The sequence below is a fragment of the Rhinopithecus roxellana genome, chromosome 14 (genome assembly GCF_007565055.1).
Source record: "Rhinopithecus roxellana isolate Shanxi Qingling chromosome 14, ASM756505v1, whole genome shotgun sequence".
NCBI lineage: Eukaryota > Metazoa > Chordata > Mammalia > Primates > Cercopithecidae > Rhinopithecus > Rhinopithecus roxellana.
In genome coordinates, this window is record NC_044562.1 from 10,695,550 (window position 1) to 10,720,332 (window position 24,783).

Genomic DNA, 24,783 nt, shown 5'->3' on the forward strand with positions numbered 1-24,783 from the left:
AAATCGTGCCACACACCTACAACTATCTGATATTCGACAAAGCTGACCGAAACAAGCAATGGGGAAACAGTTCCCTATTCCATAAATGGTGCTGGGATAACTGGCTAGTTATATGCGGAAGATTGAAATTGGACCACTTCCTTATACTATGTGCAAAAATCAACTCAAGGCAGATTAAAGACTTAAATGTAAAAGCCAAAACTGTAAAAACTCTTGAAGACAATCTAGGCAATACCATTCTGGACATAGGAACGGGCAAAGATTTCATGAAGAAGATGCTAAAAGCAATTGCAACAAAAGCAAAAATTGATAAATGAGATCTAATTAAAGAGCTTCTGGATAGCAAAAGAAACTCAGCCAAGTAAGCAGAAAGCCTACAGAATGGGAGAACATTTTTGCAAACTATGCATCTGACAAAGGTCTAATATCCAGCATCTATGAGGAACTTAAGCAAATTTACAAGAAAAAAAAAACCTTAAAAAGTGGGCAAAGGACTTGAACGGACACTTTTCAAAAGAAGACTTACATGTGGCCAACAAGCATATAGAAAACAGTTCAACATCACTGATCATTAGAGAAATCCAAATCAAAACCACAGTGAGACACCAACTCAACCAGTCAGAATGGCTATTATTAAAAAACATCAAACAATAACAGGCGAGGTTGCAGAGAAACAGGAACGCTTATACACTGTTGGTGGGAGTGTAAATTTGTTTAGCCATTGTGGAAAAACAGTGGGTGATTCCTCAAAGACCTAAAACAAATACTATTCAACCCAGCAATCCCATTACTGGGTATATACACAAAGGAATATAAATCATTCTGTCATAAAGACACATGCACACGTATGTTCATTCCAGTACTATTCACAGTAGCAAAGACATGGAATCAACCTAAATGCCCATCAGTGGCAGACTGGATTTTTAAAATGTGGTATGTATACACCTTGAAATACTATACAGCCATAAAAAAGAATGAAATAGAATGAAATTGTGTCCTTTGCAGAAACATGGGTGGAGCTGGAGGCCGTTATCCTTAGCAAACTAACACAGGAACAGAAAACCAAATACTGCGTAAAGTGGTAGCTAAATGATGAGAACACATGGACACATAGAGGAGAAAGACAGACAGTGGAGCCTGTCAGAAGGTAGAGCACACCAGGAGGGAGAGGATCACGAAAAATAACTAATGGGTACTAGGCTTAATACCTGGCTGACAGAATAATCTGTACAACAGACTCCCATGATACAAGTTTACCTGTATAACAAACCTGCACATGTACCTCTAAAGTTAAAAAACAATTATACTTTTCAGCTTCAAAGTTGTTAATTCATTTTTATAATTTTTCTTATTAATATTCTGTATTTGTTGGCACATTGTTTTCTTGGTTTCCTTCTTTGTCCACGGTTTCATTTTTTAAAATATTGATGCACTATAGATGTACTTCGTTTCAGGGTACATGTGATAATACATTAAGCACTTGATGGGCACTTAGGTCAGTTCTATATTTTGACTGTAGTGAGTAGAACTGCAATAAGAATGGGAGTGCAGGTGTCTTTTTGATATATTGATTTTCTTTCTTTTGGATGTTTACCCAGTAGTGGAATTGCTGGACCATATGGTCATTCCCTTTTTAGTTTCTGAGGAACCGCCATACTGTTCTTTAAAGTTGCTGTACTAATTTACATTCCCACCAGCAGCGTAGGGTTACCCTTTCTATGGGTCCTCACCAGCATCTGTTATTGCCTATCTTTTTAATTATAAAGCCATTTTAACTGGAGTGAGATGATGTCTCATCGTAGTTTGAATTTGCATTTCCCTGATAATTAGTGATGTTGAGCATTTTTTCATATACCTTTCCCTACATGCATTTGTTGCACTTCTTTCCTAAGCCCCTTCTTTGAAAATCCTGCCTGGACCCAGGTCCTATATGATGTGAGTTTATCTTTTTCTTCCTAGTGCTGTGTTAAATGAGAATAATGTGCCCCTCCCCAAAGAGTCTCTTGAGACTCTGATGTATATCACACCTGCCGACAGTGGTTCTGTTCTAAAGGTAAGAATACTTTTACTTCTTAAAATTTTTGCCAAAGACAATTTTGAATTGAATCTTGCAGTATAACCAAGGGCATCTAGTGATTACTGATGGACACTGGGACTTAAGATGTGAGAAGAGCGGCTGAGCACAGGGGCTCACACCTATAATTCCAGCACTTTGGGAGGCCGAGGCATGCGGACCCCTTGAGCTCAGGAGTTTGAGACCAGCCTGAGCAACATGGCACAACCTGTCTCTACCAAAAATAGAAAAAATTAGCTGGGCATGGTGGCATGTGCCTATGGTCCCAGCTTCTCAGGAGGCTGAGACAGAAGGATCACTTGAGCATGGGAGGTAGAGGTTGCAGTGAACTGAGATCATGCCACTGCACTCCATCCTGAGTGAGACTATCTCAAAAAAAAAAAAAAAAAAAAAAAAAAAAAAAACAGATGTGATAAAAGGATTGAGCCACAGTTCTCTAGGGAGAATCCTGTTGCCACACCACTCACAAGAGGATCTTAGGGATTCTTCTCCAGTTTGTGTGTACTTTGTTTATATTTTGGGGCTGGTTTTGGATGTTGGCTATGCTTTCACTCATATTTCCTTTTAAGATAGAGTGTTGCATGCAAATAGTGACTAAGTGTTTCTTCGATGAAAGAAATAAGGGATCTTGTTGAATTAGTAGTTTCATTTACTCTAGGGCAGGGGTCCCCAATCCCTGTGCTTTGGACTGGTACTGTTCATGGCCTGTTAGGAACTGGGCCACACAGCAGGAGGTGAGCTGCAGGCAACTATTGTCACGTGAGTTCTACTTCCTGTCAGATCAGCTGTGGTGTTAGAGTCTCATAGGAGTGCAAACCCTACTGTGAACTGTGCACACGAGGGATCTAGGTTGCTCACTCCTCGTAAGAATCTAATGCCTGATGATTTGAGGTGGAACAGTTTCATCCCAAAACCATACCCCACCCCCAAACCTGGTCCTTGGAAAAACTGTCTTCCACAAAACTGGTCCTTGGTGGCAAAAAGGTTGGGGACTGCTGCTCTAGGGAATGTAAGCTGTGTGAGAGACTTGACCTGTTTTGTTCATTGCTGTATCCCTCAGGCCGGTCTCAAACTCCTGCCCTGAAGCAGTTCTACTACCTTGGCCTCCCAAAGTGCTGGGGTAGCCTAAGTGTCTCAAATAGTACCTGGCACATAATAGACACTAAATAAACATTTGTTGATTGAAACAAACTTTTTGAAATAACAGAGACCTATCACTAATTACATTGCAACATAACCAGCTCATCTCAACTTCTGCCTTTTCTGTATCCACTTGCTAAACCCCTTACCAATTCAGAAATCATAGAAACCCAGTTTATTGCCAATGAATGTTTTAATTTGCAAGTTAAATTAAAAATTGTCCTTGCATGAACACTTACCATTTGTCTCTTTTATTGTATAATGTACATCTCTTGTAATTTGCCAAATACTTCACAAAAAGGAAAAATTAAAAATCACTTGTATTCTCACTACTCAATGAAAGTGTATGGTTGGTATTTAGGTATATAAGTATCTTTCAGATTTTTAGGCTTAAAGAAAAAACCCAACCTAAAATATCTTCAGTCAGGCATTTCTTTTCTGCTAATTAAAATCTGAAAAGATACATTGATTAATCATTGGAAATCATTAAGCAGAACCTGAGATGTTTTTAAAGCAGAGAAGGACATTTAGTTCAAAGATTTATTGCATACATAATATGTACCAGACAACTTACTAAGTATTAAAGATTCAAAAATGAATGAATGAAACATGGGCTCAGCTTAACTGCCTATAGTCTAGTGGGAGAGAGAATTGTCATACATTGTGGTAGAGACTTGCACAAGCTGTTATGGTGCACTTAGTCCAGGCAGCAGGGTGGGAAGATGCGAGAACAATTTTTCATGTTTTTGTGGTTTAAATTAAGTTGCATGTTGAAATATGAATAGGAGATTCTCTAAGACCTGAAGGCATATAGGCAGAAATGGAAATGTGTAAATGGGTGGCTGAGTGTGATGGCTCATGCCTATAATCCCAGCACTTTAGGCCAAGGTGGTAAGATGGTTTGAGGCCAAGAGTTTGAGACAAAACTGGGCAACATAGGGAGACCCCATCTCTACAAAATTTTTTTAAAAAATTAGCCAGGCATAGTTTTACATGCCTGTAGTCCTGTCTTCTTGGGCAGCTGATGTGGGAGGATCGTGTAAGCCCAGGAAATTCAGGCTGCAGTGAGCTATGATTGTACCATTACACTACAGTGTGGGTGACAGAGCAAGACCATGTTCCCCCCCCCCGCCCCCCAAAAAAAAGAAAGGTATGAATGAAGGGCCCTTTTTTCTTGTGTGCTATGCCCTAGGTTCCTATTGTTTATTGCCAAATTGGCATTTTATCTTTTGTTGTTTTAAAATTCTCCCAGACCCCCTCCCTCATAGTAGAGAATTGTGTCCTCTATAAGGTACTTCAAGTACTGGTTAACCAAAAGTATTAATTAACATTTATAGGGAGAGAGTTCATATTGTATTATTTTACGAACAGAAGCACCCATAAGTCTAGATAAAGGAGCATTTGGAATTTAGGCATCTCCTTTATCCACTGTCTCCTGTGCTGACCTGTTATTGGTTTTTATTTGTTTGTTTTTGAGTTCAAAGTGTGATATTACCATACAGAGTAGTACGATTCTCCTCTAGTCTAAAAGTTAAGAGGCTGGGCACAGTGGCTCACACTTGTAATCCCAGCACTTTGAGAGGCCAGGGTAGGAGGATCACTTGAACCCAGGAGTTCAAGATCAGCCTGGGCAACATAAGTGAGACCCTGTCTCTATAAAAAAAATTGTCTGGGCATGGTGGCACACACCTGTAGTCCCAGCTGCTTGGGAGGATGGCTCGGGCCCAGGATGTTGGGGCTGCACTGAGTTATGCTTGTGCCACTGCACTCCATCCTGGACAGGGCAAGACCTTGTCTCAAAAAAATTTTTTTTAAATTATTTTATTGTATTTACTCTTTTTTTCTTTGAGACGGAGTCTTGCTCTGTCACCCAGGCTGGAGTGCAGTGGCGCGATCTTGGCTCACTGCAACCTCTGCCTCCCAGGTTCACACCATTCTCCTACCTCAACCTCCTGAGTAGCTGGGACTACAGGCGCCCGCCACCAGGCCTGGCTAATATTTTGTATTTTTAGTAGAGACAGAGTTTCACTGTGTTAGCCAGGATGGTCTAGATCTCCTTTCCTCACTATCCACCCACCTCGCCTCCCAAAGTGCTGGGATTACAGGCGTGAGCCACCACATCTGGCTGTATTTACCCTTTTTTTTTTTTTTTTTTTTGAGACGGAGTCTCGCTCTGTCGCCTAGGCTGGAGTGCAGTGGCCGGATCTCAGCTCACTGCAAGCTCCGCCTCCCGGGTTTACGCCATTCTCCTGCCTCAGCCCCCCAGTAGCTGGGACTACAAGTGCCCGCCACCTCACCCGGCTAGTTTTTTGTATTTTTTAGTAGAGACGGGGTTTCACCGTGTTAGCCAGGATGGTCTTGATCTCCTGACCTCGTAATCTGCCCATCTCGGTCTCCCAAAGTGCTGGGATTACAGGCTTGAGCCACCGCACCTGGCCTTACTTTTTAAAAATTCATTTTGAGGCAGAATCTCACTCTGTCACCAAGGCTGGAGTGCAGTGGTGTAATCTTGGCTCACTGCAGCCTCTACCTCCCGGGCTCAAGTGATCTTCCCACCTCAGCCTCCTGAGTAGCTGGGACTACAGCTGGGTGCCACTGTGCCCAGCTAGTTTTGCTCAGTTTTTGTGAAGATGAGGTCTCACTATATTACCCAGGCTGGTCTCGAACTCCTGGGCTCAAGAGATCTCCTCCTGCCTTGGCCTCTCAGAGCGCCAGGATTACAGGTGTGAGCCACTGCATCCAGCCAAAAAAAGTTTTTTGTAATTAAAAAGTTAAGAGCCAGAATAGTCATAACCCTACCCAAGTTTTGTCTTACCAAAGGAGAACAGCTGTGTGAAAATTTACATAGCATTTTAGCTTTTTCACGTCCTGACTGTAGTATAGGTTTCCCTCCATGCAGAAGTGGAATCATTAACAACCATGATTCATGAGTGTCCCTGTGTGTTTAAAGGATTAACACTAATCAGGCCTGCGTCAGAATTATAAATTGAGAGGATATGGAAAAAACTTAACGTCTGATGATAAAGGGGTCATTTAACAACTCTAGATTCCTGTCTTCCATAGGAGGCTACAGATGAATTGGATGCTTTGCTTGCATCTCTAACCGAGAATCTGATTGATCACACAGTTGCACCTCAGGTAAATCTGCTTTAAAACAGTATGATGGAAAGAAATTTCTGTTTCGAAAAATGTTCCTGCTACATTCCAGTTTTTCCCTTTTTAATAATTCATAAACTTTTCATTTGATAAGAGTTTATGTTTTAGTAACCACTTAGCATTGCCTCTCTGTCCTAAAATTTTACCACTTTGAATTTGTGTATCACTGTATAGAAATCACATGTCTCTATAAGCCTTTTATAATTCAACATCATATTAAATAACATGAGAGAAAACATGGGGATAAAACAGCTTCTTAAGACAATAAGGATATATTTAATAAAAGTTTTACAGAAAGATGAGGGCATAAGAATGGCATTGAACATATCAATCATTATTACAGTCTGGAAGATACTCTATTAAGTATAATTGTCCTTCAGTACCTGTGAGGGATTGGTTCCAGGACTCCCCTTGGATACCAAAATCCACGCATGCTTAAATCTCATATAAAATGGTGTAGTGTTTGCATATAACCTACACATATCCTCTAGGATATTTTAAATCATCTCTAGCTTACCTCTAATATCTAATGCAGTGTAAATGCTGGTAAACAGTTGTTATATGGTATTGTTTAGGAAATAATGACAAGAAAAAAAGTCTGCACATGTTCAGTACAGACACAACCATCCTTTTTTTCCCCTCCAAATATTTTCAATTCACAGTTAGTTGAATCCACAGATGCAGAACTCATGGATATAGAGGGCCAACTGAAACAGTTTCTTCCCTCCAGGGATGAGAGAGATAGAAATAACTAATTTTGCTGGACGCAGTGGCTCACGCCTGTAATCCCAGCACTTTGGGAGGCCAAGGCAGGCGGATCACTTGAGGTCAGGAGTTCAAGACCAGCCTGGCCAACATGGGGAAACCCTGTCTCTACTGAAAATACAAAAATAGCCGGGGGTGTTGGTGCACACCTGTAACCCCAGCTACTCGGGAGGCTGCGGCAGAATTGCTGGAACCTGGGAGACGGAGCTTGCAGTGAGCCAAGATAGCGCCACTGCACTGCAGCCTGGGTGACACAGTGAGACTCTGTCTCAAAAAAAAAAAAAAAAAAAAAGAAATGACTAACTTTGTACCTTATGAGTGATATGACAAGAATTGCTGTAGCGGTTAGATGCCATCCTGAAGGTTTGGAAATACAGATGATACTTTCTGTGGTACTGAATGTTTGCTTACATCATTAATTCTCACATTTTTGTGTATATCAGAATCACTTGGAGGGGATGTTAACACACAAGATTGCTGGGCCCCACCTCCAAGTTTCTAATTTTGGTATATCTTGGGTGGGGTCTGAAAAGTTGTGTTTCTAACATGTTCCCAGGTGATGCAGATGTGGTCTGGGAACCACTCTTTTGGGAATGACCAGCATAGATTAATAAACAAAGACTTTACCAAAGGATAAGAATTAACTGCAAGTCTGGAAAAGTCTGTCAAACTATTTTTTGTTTACTACTTATGATATTTTTTTCTATTTCCTGCTGTTAACATGCATCTAAAAAAATATTGGTAGGAAAGTCATACTTTGTGGGTTGGGTTTTGTTTTTGTGTGTTTTTTTTTTTTTTTGAGATGGAGTCTCACTTTTTCGCCAGGCTGGAGTGCAGTGGCGCGATCTCAGCTCGCTGCAATCGCTGCCTCCAAGCGATTCTCCTGCCTCAGCCTCCCGAGTAGCTGGGGCTACAGGCGCATGCCACCATGCCCAGCTAATTTTTGTATTTTTAGTAGAGACAGGGTTTCATCATGTTGGCCTGGCTGGTCTTGATCTCTTGACCTCATGATCTGTCTGCCTCGCCCTCTCAATATGCTGGGATTACAGGCGTGCGCCACTACGCTCAGCCTGTGTTTTTATTCTTTTGGTGGTTATCTAATTGATTAATACCTGGACTTACATTAGTTTTTTCTTAGGAGTATCTAAGGCCACCAATGCAAGGACTCGTCTAAATCACTAGTAAAATGGGTGCGTTTCATTAGTTTATCATTCTACACATAGAAGGTCTGTAATAGAAGGCTAGACATTTAAAAATAATATATCAAAGGCCTTGTGAACCAGGAGCAATATGGGTGTTTTTATTGCTGCTTTCTTCATGCATACATGATAATTAGAGACTGATCTGTATCTAAACAGATTATTTTTTCTGTGTACTTTCTTTGTGCTGTTTATTTGGATTAGTCACAATCCATTGTTCAGGCTGCAACCAAGAAGGCTATCATTATTTGTAATTAACTGAAATTTCAGAGAATAAAATGTTAAACTGAATACTGGGTGTGGGGTAGGGGCAGTCCTATTAAGTGAACTAAAAGTAGTAATAGATGCTTGAATGGTAAATTTTTAGATAAGAGATTCTCGGCCGGGCGCGGTGGCTCAAGCCTGTCATCCCAGCACTTTGGGAGGCCGAGACGGGCGGATCACGAGGTCAGGAGATCGAGACCATCCTGGCTAACACGGCGAAACCCCGTCTCTACTAAAAAATACAAAAAACTAGCCGGGCGAGGTGGCGGCGCCTGTAGTCCCAGCTACTTGGGAGGCTGAGGCAGGAGAATGGTGTAAACCCTGGAGGCGGAGCTTGCAGTGAGCTGAGATCGCGCCACTGCACTCCAGCCAGGGCGACAGAGCGAGACTCCGTCTCAAAAAAAAAAAAAAAAAAAGAGATTCTCAAAATTATGACACTTTCTTAAGTGGTGACGGATAGCATCTGTGTTGTATAATAGAAAAGGGTCTTGGATTTAGAAGTCCACGTCAGCTCAAGGAACACCATTAAGAATTGCCCTCCTAGAATGGATTTCGTAATAGATGTAAGTATTATAAGTATGAAAATAAGTCAGTCTTTCCAAAAAGTAAATACATAAAATTATTTTAGGTGTCTTCCACATCCGTGATCACACCCCGGTGGATTGTTCCGGTAAGTTCATGTTATTCGTGATTTTTCTTCTGGCTACCCTCTCAGGGTACGGCCTAAAGGATTGCTAGGTTCTTTGTTTTTCCTTAAAAATGTGAGGGTTGTTATCAAAGCCTTGTTAACTGAACTTAATGGCTTCAAGCTAGTGGGTTACCCTTTCTGGTTGTGTTTGTCAGGATGCTGGCAGAAACAAAAGTGAAAGTCTGAGATGAAGAATAGTTAACAAAACAAAACAGTCATAATTATCAAAACTATCTTACTCACTCTCATATTCATTAGTGAAGCTTGATTTGGAGCTGAAGTGCTGACCAGGCAGGTATTGTTACCTCTGTATTTAGATGTGTCTGTATCTCCCACAGCAGAGTGGTGCCATGTCTAATGGACTTGCAGGATGTGAAATGCTTTTGGCAGGGAAGGAGGGACATGGTAATAAAGATGGAATCTCACTGATCTCTCCCCCAGCGCCATTCTTGGTAGATGCTGTGACCAGGTGAGAAAATTATTTCTCAATTGCAGTTCTTAGGCATCTATTAGGAGGAAAAAAATAATAAAACTTATTATCTCTAAAGCAGCAATGTTGATTCTTCCCTAACTGAACTGTATTGAAATTGGATAAATCTTTTTTCTGTTTGTTACTTAGTGTAGTGGCTTTTTCTTGTCAGTAGCAATTTTCTACAAAATTATGAAGTAGATTGTATTAGCATTTCTTTATCAGGTCTATGCTGAAGATATTAACAGGCTTATCTTTAAATTTTAATATTTGTTTTAAAATCAATTTGTATTGTTTCCTTTGATGCTTTACTATTATGCTCATGCCTACTGTAATAGTGATGAATGATGGTGCCCATCAGCACAGGGGAAGAGGTGCAGTACCAATGGGTAAGGGAGGATACTCCCAGGGTGAGAGCCCTGAGATGCCTTTACCGACACATATTGTGAGCTCATTTCAACACATTGCTTGCTACAAACAGAAACTAGACTCAAAAACTAGAGCTTTTCGTTCAGCATCTGGTTCTTCAGCTTTTGATTGCTAGAACCATAACTGCACCTGTTTTACAAAAGATTTAGAATTGCCTTCACTTCTACCTCAGACCTTTTTTTCTGATTATATCCCCCATTTCACATATCCTCTTGAAAATGTGGGTCGGCTGAAATACATGCTTTCCTAATTAGAGAAAGGTGGGGGAATTATTAGAGATTATTAACTTGAAAGATATTCAGTTTAATTTAAAAATTGTTCTCACAGTGTTTAAAGTAGCATATTACTCACTCAGCAAACACTTATTGAATGTCCATGATGGACCAGGCATTGACTGATATCTGACACTGAAGATAACAGTGAGCAAGACAGATGAGAGACCTGCATTTGGGAAGCTTACATCTAGTAAGAGAGCACTTTATACAAATGTAATGGATTATTTTTCTAAGCATTTGTATGCCTACTAACTATCACTGTAAAAATAGAGCTGCATACAGAGAACCTGATGGTCATGCTTTGTAATTGAATTTACACAATAAAATGTGAGCTCTTAAGGACTTTCAAATTAAAAATTGCAGATGAAAGCAGAGCTTATCTCTGTTTCTTCCTAAAACTCATGGAAAGGAGTAATAAAGGGCTTAAAGAGATAAAAATTACAGATCAGTGGAACAGAATAGAGTCTAGAAACAAACTCGTGTGTAATACAGTTTTCTGGTTTATGAAAAAAGTGATGGTGCAATGCTGTGAGGAAAGAATGGTCTTTTAGTAAATCAGCCGGACAGATTAGTTGTCCCTGTGGGAAAAAAATAATCTTGACCCAACTCCATACCATTCGCAAAAATCTATTCTGGATGGATTGCAGATCTAAATATGAAACATCAGATAATAAACTTATAGAAGAAAATATGAGTGAACTTACTTCTGACCTTAGAATAGGCAAAGATTTTTTTAAACAGCTCACAAGGAGCTTTAGTCTTACAGGAATAAAATCACTTGGATTACATCAAGAATTTTTTTTTTTTTTTTTTGAGACGGAGTCTCACTCTGTGGCCCAGGCTGGAGTGCAGTGGCCGGATCTCAGCTCACTGCAAGCTCCGCCTCCCGGGTTTATGCCATTCTCCTGCCTCAGCCTCCAAGTAGCTGAGACTACAGGCACCCGCCACCACGCCCGGCTAGTTTTTTGTATTTTTTAGTAGAGACGGGGTTTCACCGTGTTAGCCAGGATGGTCTCGATCTCCTGACCTCGTGATCCGCCCGTCTCGGCCTCCCAAAGTGCTGGGACTACAGGCTTGAGCCACCGCGCCCGGCCTACATCAAGAAATTTTGTTCATCAAAAGATGATTTCAAGATACTATGGAAGGGGAAGCCACAGAATAGGAGAAAACGTTTGTTCTCCATCCCTCCTTCTGTCTCTGTCTCCCTCTCTCACCCCTTCCGTTCTCCTTCCTCCTCAACCCCAGTCTTAACTTTGTGTGGCAAAGGACCCACTCATATCTAGAATTTATAAAGAGCTCTTCCAAATAAGTAAGCTAAAGATAGCATAATAGAAAAATGGGCAAAAAACTTGAATAGGCAGTTCACAAACCGATATCCAAATGGCCGGTAAGCATTGTAGACAGTATGCAACTTGATTAGTCTTGGGGAATGTAAATTCAAACTACCATGTGACAGTGCTACATTTTCACTAGAATGGCTAAGATGAAAGATACATAGTACCAAGTGTTGGTGAAGATATGGGGCAACTGAAACTCTGTAAACTGGAGTAATCACATTGGAAATAGGTTTGGCAATATCTACTAAAGCTGAACATACCCAGTGATTCAGTGATTCTACTTTTATGTACATACCCAATGGAAATATGAATATACGTCCATCAAAAGACATGTACAGGAATTTTTATAGCACCTATATTCATAATAGTCCAAACTGAAAACCTTCCAAATGCACATTAGCAGTTGACTAAATATTAGAACAGTGAAAATTAATAACAACTACAATATAGCAGTGTAGATGAATCACATAAACATAATTTGTTAATTCTCTACTTCTATGCAACAACTTACCACAAACTTAGCAGCTTCCAACAATATACACTATAATCTCATTTTCTGTGGCTCATGAATCTGGATGTGGCTGAGCTGGGTTCTCTGCTTCAGGGTCTCTCACAGGCTACAGTCAAATATTGGTGAAGGCCAGGTTTTCATCTGAAGGCTCAATGGAAGAAGGGGCACCAGCCAGGGCTCTTGGCAGGATTCAGGATCTGAAGACCTGTTAGACTAAGGAACTCAGTTCCTAGCTGGTGATTGGCAAGAAGCTGCCCTCAGTCCTTACTACGTGGGCCTCTCCAAAGTAGTTGCTTACCTTATTCCAGCATGCAAACTGAGAAAGCAGTAGAGTCTGCTAGCAAGACAGAAATCACAATCTCATATAGTCTAATCACAGAAATGACATCCTTTTACCTTTGCTGTATTCTGTTGTTGGTTAAAGCAAGTCACAAGTCCTTTCCACACCCAGGGGCTAGAGATTACATAGGAGTGTGAATGGCTGGAGATGGAGATCTTTAGGGTTCATCTTGCAGTTTCTGCACTGTAATAAGGATAAACAAAATCAAGTTCAAACAGAAGCACAACTCTATAATGGTTACCCTTGATGTGCTGATGAATAAAAGAGAGCCCAAAAGAAGCTTTGGGAGTGCTAGTAGTGTTCTGTTTCATATTCTACTTGCTGATTACAAAGGTGTATTCAATTTGCAAAAAGTTGTTCAAGCTGTAGACTCATGCCTTATGTGCTTTAATGTACGGATGTCATAGTAATTTCTAAAAATGATGACTGGGTCCCGTCTCCACAGATTTAGATTTACTTTGCAGTGTTTTCTGTGTGATACTGTGTTTCAAAGGCATCAAATAAATCATGAGGATAAAGAACAGGAGAGGAGACATCAGCAATTAAGAGATCTCAACAAGTTTTGGGAAGCAGCTAAATGATAAGTGGTAACCAGTTTAGCAGAGTGGAGTAAACTAAAATCTAAGCCTGAATAGGGAAGGGAGTAGAAACAGAAAATAAAAAGCAAGTCAGTTCACATTGCAGAACCCTGAAAAGGCAGCGAAATTGTAGGTACCAGATACTTGTGAAGATGGGATACAAGGTAGGGCTGAGAATATGGGGATTGGTTGAAAGTATTTATGCCCATTTCACCCATCTGCCATCCCAGCACCCTTGCTCATTTTAGCATAATTCTGAAGTTTTCCCTCGGGAGGAGCCAGGCCAGAGAGGCTCTGGATCTGGGAATTTCCATTTGGAGTAAGGCTCCAGACTGAACACGGGAAGACTAACTCAAAGTCCACACACTGAAGGGTGAAATTTCCAACGTTCCTTCTTTTCTCAATTTCCTGAATGGTGTTAGCTAAGTATAAATGTCTGAGTTGAAAAAGTAAGAGGCTTATTCTCTGGAGAAACCAACCAACCAAAGAGAAAAAGGCCTGCACATACATTTGTGGATCCTCTGATGAAATTGCCAGGAATCTGCCAAATAATCACCAGGGAGCCCATTCATTGATGAGTTTTGCCCATATATACACAGGTCCCAGAGACATTCCAGAGCTTTTCTTTTAAATACAAAGAGAGCTAACGATTGTCAGATATGTGAGGAAAGACCAGAACAGGTAAAGTGAAAAAGAAGGAAATAAAGGCAATGTGAATTTTGACAAATAGAAGTAGGAAAAAAAGGCAATGTAAATGACAAAAGGTAACAAAATGATAGTATCTAAATTTAGAGAGAAGATACTGTATCCATGCCACAATAACAGGAAACTAAAAAAAAAGAAAACAAGGAAGCACTTTTAGAAATTATTAACTATATTAAAAATGAAATCCAGAGAGTGTATAAAAGATAAAATTGAGACAATCTCCCAAAAAGTATAGAATAGAAAGATGAAAACTGGGAGAGAAAAGAAAATTGGAGGATTGGCCTAGGAAGTCCAATATATGAATCATAGAAGATCTAGAAAGAACAGTCAGTGGAAGGAGGAAATTGTCAAAGAAAGGAGTCAGGCGTTCTCAGAACAGAGGACTTGAGTTTCTAGATTAAAGGGGTCTACTGAGTACCCAACACAGAGAATGAAAATAGACTACACCAAGGAGCATCATGAATCTTTAGGAGGTCAAAGTGAAGAGAGGATGTAATCTCCAGCAAAGGGGAAAAACAGAGTACGTACAAAGGATTGGTAATCAGAATGGCAGCAGACTTTACTGACAGCTGGAGATAACGGAGTAGTGTGCTTTCTGAATTCTGGAGGGCAATAATTTCTCACCTAGAGTTTTCCCAAACTATCAGTGAAGTGTGAGATTAGAATACATTTTTAGACATACAGTTTTCCTAAAATATATACTTTCCATGTAGCCTTCCTCAGGAAGCTACTGGAAGATGTGTTCCATCTAAACTGGAAGATATGTTCCTCTTTTTTATCCAAAAAAGAAGTCATGGGACCCAGGAAGCAGTAGAGAGGTGCAGGGATTTACCCAGAGAAAGGTGAAGGGAAGTTCCAAGATGGTAACTGCCTAGTGGGTCTAGAAAGGATCCTGTCCAGATTCAGAAAGGAAGATACAGAGTTGCAGAAAGGATTTTGCCAAGAAAAACACAGGTTCCCCACGCTCCAGTTTTTAAAAAAAATTATATGTCTGAATGTACTGAGCAGAGGTCCATGGTTTACCTGAGAGGTTACGGATAGATGAGAGATTTGTATAGAAAACTGAGAAGTACTGAGGCTGAGCTCGCTTAAGACCAAGGAGCTTGCTTAAGACCAGGCGTTCAAGACCAGCCTGGGTAACACGTTGAGACCTCGCTTCTTAAAAAAACAACAACCACAACAAATACCCACCAAGCCATCACAACAACAACAAAAAGAGGCAGTTATTCAGTCCAGGGAAAATAAAAGTTGTATAAAACATGAAATATACTGATAGTTGTGAAAATATTTACATAATTACAACAAACACTGAATGTTAACATGATCGAAATTGGTCATATAGCTGTGCTGAAAAGATAAGAAGGCAGGATTGTGGGACTGGGGAGAGGGTGGAAGAAGGGTAAGCCTTCATAGTCCACAGGAGGAAGTCATTGTGTCAACACATCACCCAGAACTTTGGGGGTTGTGAGGCAGAATCTCTGGAGGCAGGTTTGTTTAAACATTGGCTGCTGGGCCCCACCCTCATAGTCTGATTCAGTATATCTGAGGTGGGGTCTAAGAATTTGCATTTCTCGCAAATTCTAGAGACCACACTTTGAGAAACAGGTACACAGAAAAGTGAAGGAAAATACCAGGAAAAGAACCAGTTGATGTCCCTTGAAGTAGGAATAGAATGGTACGGGTGACTGAGTTTCATTTATAAATCTTGTTACCACTTTCAACACTTTAAATTATGTGCTTTGTATTACGTACTTTGATATCATTTTACGTTTTAAATATTTTTAGAGGCAGTATCTCTCTCCATCACCTGAGCTGGAGTGCAGTGTCATGATCATAGCTGACTGCAACCTCCAATTCCTGGGCTGAAACAATCCTCCTGCCTCAGCTTCCTAAGTAGCTGGGACTACAGGCATATACTACCCGCTAATTACATATATATATTTGGCTAATTACATATATATATTTGGCTAATTACATACATATATTTGTAAAGACGTCGTCTCACTTTGTTGCCCAGACTGGTCCCAAACTCCTGGTCTCAGTAGATTCTCCCACCTCCCTAAGTGCTGGGATTGCGGGTGTGAGCCTCCTTAGGACCCAGCATGTTTTAAGTTTTTATGAAACCAAATTAGATGTCGTTACGTCCTTGCATTTAAACTCATGCAGCTCACTGATAGCAGAAACTCATGAGTCTTCATGCAGAGCCCATGTCTTTTTATTTTTCACACAGCTCTAACAAAATAGATTAACTGGTGCAGGAACACAGACACAGCCATCTAGGAATATGTAAAGAAACACAGGGCTGGGTGCAGTGGCTCATGCCTATAATCGTGGCACTTTGGGAGGCTGAGGAGGGCAGATGGCTTTAGCCCAGGAGTTTTGAGACCAGCCTGGGCAACATGGTGAAACCCCATCTCTACAAAAAAATAACAAAAATTAGCCGGGCGTGGTGGCACAGGCCTGTAGTCCCAGCTACTTCTACTTTTGGGAGGCTGAGGTGGAAGGGTCATTTGAGCCTGGCATGTTGAGGCTGCAGTGAGCCGTTATCATGCCACTGCACTCTCTAGCCTGGGCGACAGAGCAAGACCCTGTCTCACAAAAAAAAAAAAAAAAAACAGAAGCAGCAGCAGCAGAGAACAGCCTGCTTCCCTTGCTATCTCCTGAGTGTGTTGCCCTTGTGCTCAGCACAGCACTGTTCTTGATACTCATACTAACCCTGACTCATTAAGAAATGGTTAAGTGTGTTTGGCATATTTGTTAAGAAGGGGAAAAATCGTGCTATCTTTATATTTTATTTCAAAATGAAATAAGCAGTGTTTATCCAGAAATTTCCCTTCTATAGAATATCGCATTGCCAGGTTAGGTGTTACTACATATTGACTTAGGTCTGCAGTCTGCTGTACCCTCAAAATGCTTTATATGGCACTAATGGAGACATGAATGTCCTCCCCCAAACCCCAGGGGTTCCCTGAGTAACCCATTCTCTCTTCCTTTCAGCTCTGCTCCCACTGTAGCAGAAGAAGCTGTCCTGAAGCAGAAGTGTTTACTGACCACTGAGCTCTAAGGGCCTGTAACTGGAATACGCAGTTCTCTCCAGCATTCCGTCCTGGGATCCATTTCAGCTAGAATATGTTGGATTCAGGAGCTTGTCCATTACTTGTAGGTTAAAAAAAAAAAAAGCTCCATGTAGATTTGACTTCAACTCTGTAAAAAAGACAGCTGTATTTTCCGTCCAACTGGAAAGGTTTCATCACACTACATAGCTGCCCAAACGAGCGTGTTTGGTCTTTAACTTTCTATACTTTTATAAATGTTAAAAATTCCCGAAACAGGGGAATGTCTTTTTCTGGGGTTTCCTTCAAACTCTTGGCTCCACCTAGCGGTTCTATTTGTTCATAACAACTTCATAACAAGGCTGTTTCTGGTAGTCAACAGCCTTTTGAAAGCGATTTCCATCTAATGTCAGGGTGAGCATCCTTGACCTGGCTGCCTGTTAGAGAAATTGCACTTTTCCTTGACTTACTAGAAATCGAGAATTTGGGAAATTAATGTGGACACTATAAAGGCAGACTTAGGGCCAACTTTTTTTTTTTTTTTTTTTTTTTTTACAATTATTACAATACTAAAGAGAAGTTTAGAATATAGAGAGTTTTTAAATGTCTCCCATTCTTTTGATTTCTTATTGTACTGGCTGTCTTAATATTTCAAGTTTCCATCAAGATAAACCCTGAGAAGAACTACAGAGAAATCAAACAAAATCCTGTCATTTTTTTCCGCCTGCCTTTCCACAGGAAGCACTCACAGGCACTGCACACGTATCCTGTAACTTTTCAGTGGGGCGGGTTACTGTTCAAGAGACCCTGGGGCATTTACCACAGGCACCTGCACTCCTCCCTGAGTCCGGTGGGGAATGCAGGCCGCTGTAGCCTCAGGTCTCGAAGGCGCAGAACAGCAGTACTCCACATTGGTTCCTATTTGGACATAGACTTCGTTTCCTTTCAGTATAAGCTGAATACATTTAGAGCTTTCAAACTAGAAAAAAAAGGAAACAAAACAAATAGCCAGGACCAAAACAGGGAATAGTAATGGGGTAAAGGGCTGCTGTTTCTTAAATACACACCATGTATGAAGCTGTACACAGCATACTGAAAGAACCTGCATTGCACTAGGAATTCTGTGTTCATTTAAAAGAGATCTCTAGAATTTCCCCATCCCTTTGGGCCTGTACAAAGAAATTCTGGATGTTAATATATACTCCAGACAGAAAAATAAAGTACAGCAATGTCCATCTGTAATTCTAAGACCCAGAAATAACACTATTTAGCTTTATAATTTTCGAATGAATAAGGTAGACCTCAGTTGCCATGGGAAAGAAGGACGATGTGGAAACCATACTGGTAAAGTTGTTAATCCCTTGTTATGGAAAAGCAATCTTAAGATATACCTCCTGGAATTTGCTTTCTAGTTTTCTGTCCTGCAATATGTATATAATTAAGCACTAATTTGTACTGCTTAGCATAAAAAACATCCAGTCTTATCATCTTTAAAACTTCATGGATTGGACTTTCCTGGGCTCCTTATAACATAATTATGTGTCCAGGCAAACACACACTGGTATCTGACTGGAAAGCTCAGGAATTTTAATCTTGCACCGTTTCCCAGGGAGCTGTAGTGATTGGAACCCACTTTTGCACAAAACACTTTTGCAGAAGGAAAGTCAACACTTCTTGCTGGCTGCCTCCCCTTAGCCATTATGCTAAGCTTCTGAGTTTCACTGGTGGGGCTCTTGCCAGTTCTTAATTATAGGACATATTTTCTCAAAGCTGAAAGTGACACCTAGAACCAGGATCTTGACCCAAGACATGATGGAATGAGCATCAAATTTTCAGTGTCTTGGCAACCGTAGATGTCCTGCAGGGTTACAGTTGTGCTGCTAGGCCACCACAGAGCAGCTGAGGCATTATGGCTTGGAAGACCTAAGTTTCTCATCCAGTTCAGGAGGTGATAACATCCTTATTTTAAACTTCCTAAAATTTAGGAATTAGGTAGTTGGACATATTCTGTGACCTTATGTCTTTGGATACCCGTATTCTTGACAGTTAGAATATTGATAGGGACTTCGTTAAAATTCACTTGAATCTCAAGTTAAGAGGAAATTTTGTCTCATGCCCTGACATAAAGTGGTAAACACAGAAGTTAATACTTGAATGCTGAATTGGCCCCGGCAGATGAGATAACTGTCAGGGATTGGTTTCCTGTCATAGCTGCTGCTGCTGCCATGCCCAGAGCTGCTGTAACCACTCTTCCTGTTCTGCTTCCCCGAGAACAGTGTGGTGGGGAGAGGCAGGGCTGAGGAGGTCTATGAATGTGGCAAGTAGGGAAGAGGAGATGTCTGTCTCTTGAGAAGAGAGAAGCATGTGTGAACCCATCAAGGATGCCGGCAAAGAGAGAGGTTGGAGATGATAGTGGATGAGAAGCAGGCTGGTGAGACTGGGCTGAGGTTGGAGAAGGGCAGCCGGGGGCACTCCTGAGAGTTTGCTGTGTGCAGGCCTCAGAGCTCGGCAGGGTGGCAGGGAGGAGAAGGGGCAGCCGGGGCACTCCTGAGGGTTTGCTGTGTGCAGGCCTCAGATCATGGCGGGGTGGCGGGGAGGAGAAGGGGCAGCCTCCCTGAGGGCAGACAGGAGAGGAACCTCAACTCAGTCCATTTCATAGCCCTGGTGGGGGAAGTGGGAGTTGACAGGGTGATTTAAAATAAGATGTGAAGGTTTCAGTTATCTGCTCTAGACTTTGCCTGAGATCTTGTAAATTAATCAGTGAGACCTAATTTGTGGCGTGTCAGTAGCATCACCTTTTGACACACAGGATGCCACGGTCATTTCAGTCCTGCTTTTCAGGAGACACTGCTGAACAGAGGAATGATTCAGTTCCTTGTGTGCTTATTTCCTTAACATTTATACACTGTTTTAAGAAAAAAACTTTAAAAATATTTCTTATAGTCTCCTAACATTTGTCTCTAGCCTTTGCCTTTGTACAATCACAGATATCCTATGGAGATTTAAGGATGAAAGCCCTGAGTTGTTCTTAGGTTCTTGGATCTGGACTGCTTGTTATTTTATGCTTCTCACTTCCGGCTAAAACTTGCACCTCTTCTTCTCTTAGCTAAGCCTCAACATGAAAAGTCTATTATTCCTTCAGAAGTCTTGCTAGCAGAATTATTTGTCAGTCACAGAGAGAAAAATCCTTGCTATTTTTCTAAGAGCCTTGAGAAGCAAAGTTTTTGTCTTTTCATTGAGAGGAGTCAGCAGTCTTGTTCTGTAAAGGACCAGAGATGGTCAATACTGTCCCACTCAGCTCTGCTGGCACAGCACAGCAGCAGCAGCAGCAGCAGCAGCAGCAGCAGCAGCTCGAGCACAGCCGTGTTCCTGCAGAGTCTCCTTTACAAAGCTGCTGACCGCTCCTGTGAAACTCTAGAGCAGTAGAGTGGCTGCGTGAACTGGAGACTGGCAGGTGCTCAGATAGGGTCTGCAGTGTTACGTGTTACTTGGAGGCAGTCAACACTTCTGGACATTGCACCCTCATTTACACAGGTGGCAGCTGAACGAGGTGCTGTTGTGGGTGTCTCAGCTCTGAGAGTCTTTATGAGCTCCCACCAAGTTTTCATTAATCATGCCCTTGGCCATGTGGTTGCTTGGAAACCTGGGGTCTTCTGCGGACTGAAGAGTACACATTTCTGTATCATTTGTCCTTTTTATCCTCTCAAAAATTTAAACACTGTACTTCTTCAGTGGTCAGAAGAAAGTTGGAAACTCTTCCTACATACTAGGCATCAGGATGAGGAAATTTGTGTGAATTACAGAAATTTGCCGAGCTGAACGTGGCTGTGTTAACGCAGTGGTAGGGCTGTGGTTCATTCCCAGTTCTGAGAGACAGGATCTGTGAGTCCCTGTGTCACCACATGGCTTGAGATGATCATTCAGTTACTCGTCAGGATTTCTCCTCTTCAGAGATTTTTTTTATAGCACAGATCCCTTTGCCCCTTTTATCTCTTTATCTGGATATGATAGGTGGTTATGAGGGTCTCACTATTTTGTGTTTACCTTTTATACATGTAAAACTTGGCGGTAGCATTTAAAGTGTAATTTATTTTTCTATCAAGTGCACTATTCATTTAGGGTGTTCCAGTTTTATATGACTTGTATTAGAAACACTGCACTGAGCTGTTTGTACACTGAAATGAGAACTCTAGATGTAACTCCATTCAAATAAAACTCGTGAGACATTCATGTTTTTGCACGCTGTTTCTGTTTCTTGGAACTGTGATTCCTACATGCTGACTTCAACAGAATTGTTAGAGCAGAGCCGCTGTTGGTAGGAACCTGAGGAAGCGAGCAGACACAGCCCCACCATTTTTAGGTTGATTTCAATGTTTGTGGTGTAAATTTGAGAGTAGGGGCATTTTCAAAGGTTGAAAACCTCATTGGTCATCCCCAGCATATCCTGGAAGGCACAGTGGTCATTCCAAGGAGCAGCATGGTGCAGTAGAAACACAGCTTTGGCCATCAGATCTGGGCTCTACTACTTAATACCTCAGGTTTTCTGTCCGAAACAGCACATGAAGTATGTGTCACAGCGGGTAGTAGAGAGTATGCAGGTGTTGACTGCTCCTTCCTTTGGCCCCCACCAGTCCCCAGCCTTCCCAGGTTTGCACTGCACCATCCAGTGAGGAACGGTGCCACCTGGGTTGGTTTCTGGACTTCTGCTGGGCAGAGTCATACTGCACCATATGGGTGTTGGCAAAGCTTCTGAGAAAAGTTGGAAGTCTTCTCTTTCCCTCTCCCCTCTGTCTTCTGCCTGGGGGAGAGGCCCAATTGGGCCATTAAAACTAAGGAGCTTTTCTCTGCTCTTTGGAGACGTATGGAGAGGGGCTAGAACCCAGATTCAATCACTGTACCAGGAGCTCTTCTAAAAGGAATTTGTTGGCAGTCAGTAAGTAATGAAAGCCACCAATAAGGAGCAAAAACAACTCATTGGAAAGATAAGGACAGACGGGAAGATGGAGGTAGAGGGAGTGTGGATGGTGTCTCCACAGGCGCTGCCTTAGAGGGCGCCTGGCCAGGCTCTGGTTCCCCAGAAGGAAGGGGAGTGGATACTGGGCCACCAAAACAGCCACAAAATAAACCCAGAATGGGTTTTCGTGGCCAGCACCAAGAAAGGCCTGGAGGGGCTAAGAGGGTGCAGACCTCAGGTCACTAAGGTTATTGTCAGGCCCAAGAAAAAGAACTCACCATTAGTCTGGTGGCAGGGTGGTGAGTCAGAGTGATCTGTCTCTGACCCCATCCTTGTCCCAGCAGATACTCAGCCCACTGTTCTTAGATTCCCAGGCTCGTCCTGAGGAGAGACCAGCGGGGTGGCAGAGCAGCACCCTCCCCTACAGCAGGGAACCCTCTGCAGCCCAGGCTGGCGTATCCTTCAGACTTGAAGTGCACCAGGCAGAGATAACAGTCAGTACATGCTCTCAAGCTAGCAAATCATGATGTTAGGGCAGGAATTGATTTTCAAGATTACCGGTCCCAGCCCCTCAGTGTGTAGATGAGGAAACAGGTCATGAAAGGGACAGGAACTTGCCCTAGGTCACACAGCTAGGGATGGAAATTCAAGTCTGAGCGTCCAGGACACTGTCTCACTGCTCTTCTTTTGGTAGTTTTCTCTCAGCACGGCTTGTCTCGGCTCCCTTAACTAGACTTGCAGCAAAGAGTAGTCTCAATCTGCCATGTCCCCAAGGCCTTTCCAACCTGCATCCAGAATTTCTGCAGGGGAAGTTAATCTGTTCAAATCCTCATGGCTCCAGGAAGTGCCTTCCCAAAAGAGAAGAAAACCATAACATGTATCTGGAGGGGGCTTCTGCCATCCTTCAGGGTTCCTGAGGGACTGAAATAGCCTTTCCTCTTGCCTGGGTTGTAGCCAATACCCTTTACCTTGGAATGATCTTTCCGTTTACCTTGTGCTGTCCCCTCAAGAGCTCTGAGTACCATCTAGGTGGTGAATTCATAGGTACTCACGGGGAAGCTGCACCATCTCCCTGGAAACTGTCACTTGGTTTGCTGCTGATTCTTAATCTTGTTCCAGGTTAGGATCTCTTGCATATATGGAAGCATGGCATTTTTGCATGCAGTTTCGTGTGCTCAGCCATGCATCATGGCTCACACCTGTAATCCCAGCACTTTGGGGAGGCCAAGGTGGGTGGATTGCTTGAGCCCAGGAGTTTGAGACCAGCCTGGGCAACATGGTGAAACCCTGTCTCTACAAAAAAACCAAACACAAAAATTAGCCAGGTATGGTGGTGAGCACCTGTAGTCTCAGCTACTCAGGAGGCTGGGAGGATCGCTTGAGTCCAGGAGGTCGAGGCTGCAGTGAGCTGTAATCCACTGCACTGAAGCCTGGGCAAGGGAGTGAGACCCTGTCTCAAAAAAAATCATGTACTCATAGATCCCCCAGGGATTCTCAGGTTGGAAGCCTTGCTCAGCGGACTAACGACGGGAATGTCAGGCCAAGGAGTGGTTGGGATGGAGTGGGCAAAGAAAGAGGAAGCCGTCTGGGGCAGCTGGCAACTCCTCTTAGCGTTGGTGAGTAATAGACGCTGAAGAAATGCATGTTCAGTGAAGCCTTCGAAACATACAAAGTTCTCTGCCTCAGAGATTGAAGCACACAACACTTCTAGGCCAGCCGTTTTATATGAATTAGTCCTGAATTACAACACACTACACCCTATTGGAACCTCATCCACCAATCCTTCTGCCTTACCCTTGTAAAATGGGGATGATTCTAGTACTTCCTCACAGTGTGGGAAGTTAAATGAGTGAAGACTGCACAGTGCTTATAAAAGTGCCAACAAATGTTTGGAGTGTGGCTCTTGCCATTATTTATGGTGGTGGTGGTGGTCTGTTCTTAGCCAATCTTCATTTCTTTGCCTTCTTCCCACCCATCTGGCGAATCACCATCACTAGAGAGATCCAGCCACCATCTCTGAGGGCCTGGCCTCAGCTGCAGGAGGGAAAGCACCCACAGAGCGGATTCCTGGTCACAATTTCTTGGGTCCGTCTCACCTCCAGGACCCAGTTGCCTGGTCTGTTTGTACTCCAGGGCTCCATGGCAGCTGTCTCATAGTCTCCACTCTGTCCCTCCTCAGGGGCCCTCACACTCTAAGCAAATGGCCTCATGTCTACCTTGCAGATGAAAGCAGAAAGCATCAGGTGGGAGCACTCTCAGCAGCCCTTCCTGTGTCTGCGCCCACATTTCCTCCTCCCTCCCTGTTCAAACGGATGTGCTCATTCCACAAGTCGTACCCCAGGTCCCTCACCATCTCCCTTCTAAGGGGACTTACTCTGTGGACCTTCTTTCTGTCTCCTGTATCTTTATGCTATGCCTCCCTAAACACCGTTTCCCTATAAAATTGAAACCTTTCCAAATGTTTCCCCCTTTAAGATGGGCAATAGAAAGTTCTCTTTCTCACAGCTCCCTCTGGTGTCCTCCGTCTTCTCTCTTTCACAGCTACACTTCCTGAATGGGTTACCCTCTGTCCTGAGTACAGCCACAGTATTCAGGCCTTCTTGGCCCGGCCTCATGACAGTACCTGATGTCCTCTTTCCAACTACCCGTCTTTTCTTGGTTTATTGGCTAGGATAGGGTAGATTACACTGTAGTCATGACCTAGAAAATCTCAGTGGCTTACAAGGGCCAACAGCATCATTTGCAGGGCCTACTGCAAAATGAAAATGCAAAGCCCTATTAAAAAATTACTGAGGATTTCAAGATGGTGACAGCAGAGCATTAAACCAAACCCAGGGCCCTTCTCA

General features: G+C 42.4%; 1 protein-coding gene across 1 annotated transcript in view; it reads left to right on the plus strand.

Moving 5' to 3' along the window:
* Positions 1-21,213, plus strand: part of EPB41L5 (erythrocyte membrane protein band 4.1 like 5) — a 174,884-nt gene extending 153,671 nt beyond the window's left edge. The window contains exons 21-25 of the mRNA XM_030916732.1: positions 1,960-2,053; positions 6,278-6,352; positions 9,227-9,268; positions 9,625-9,755; positions 16,928-21,213. Of these exons, the coding sequence (XP_030772592.1) occupies positions 1,960-2,053; positions 6,278-6,352; positions 9,227-9,268; positions 9,625-9,755; positions 16,928-16,994 (409 nt within the window). The 3' untranslated portion in view covers positions 16,995-21,213. The remainder of the gene's footprint in view (positions 1-1,959; positions 2,054-6,277; positions 6,353-9,226; positions 9,269-9,624; positions 9,756-16,927) is intronic.
* The last annotated feature ends 3,570 nt before the right edge of the window (positions 21,214-24,783 follow it).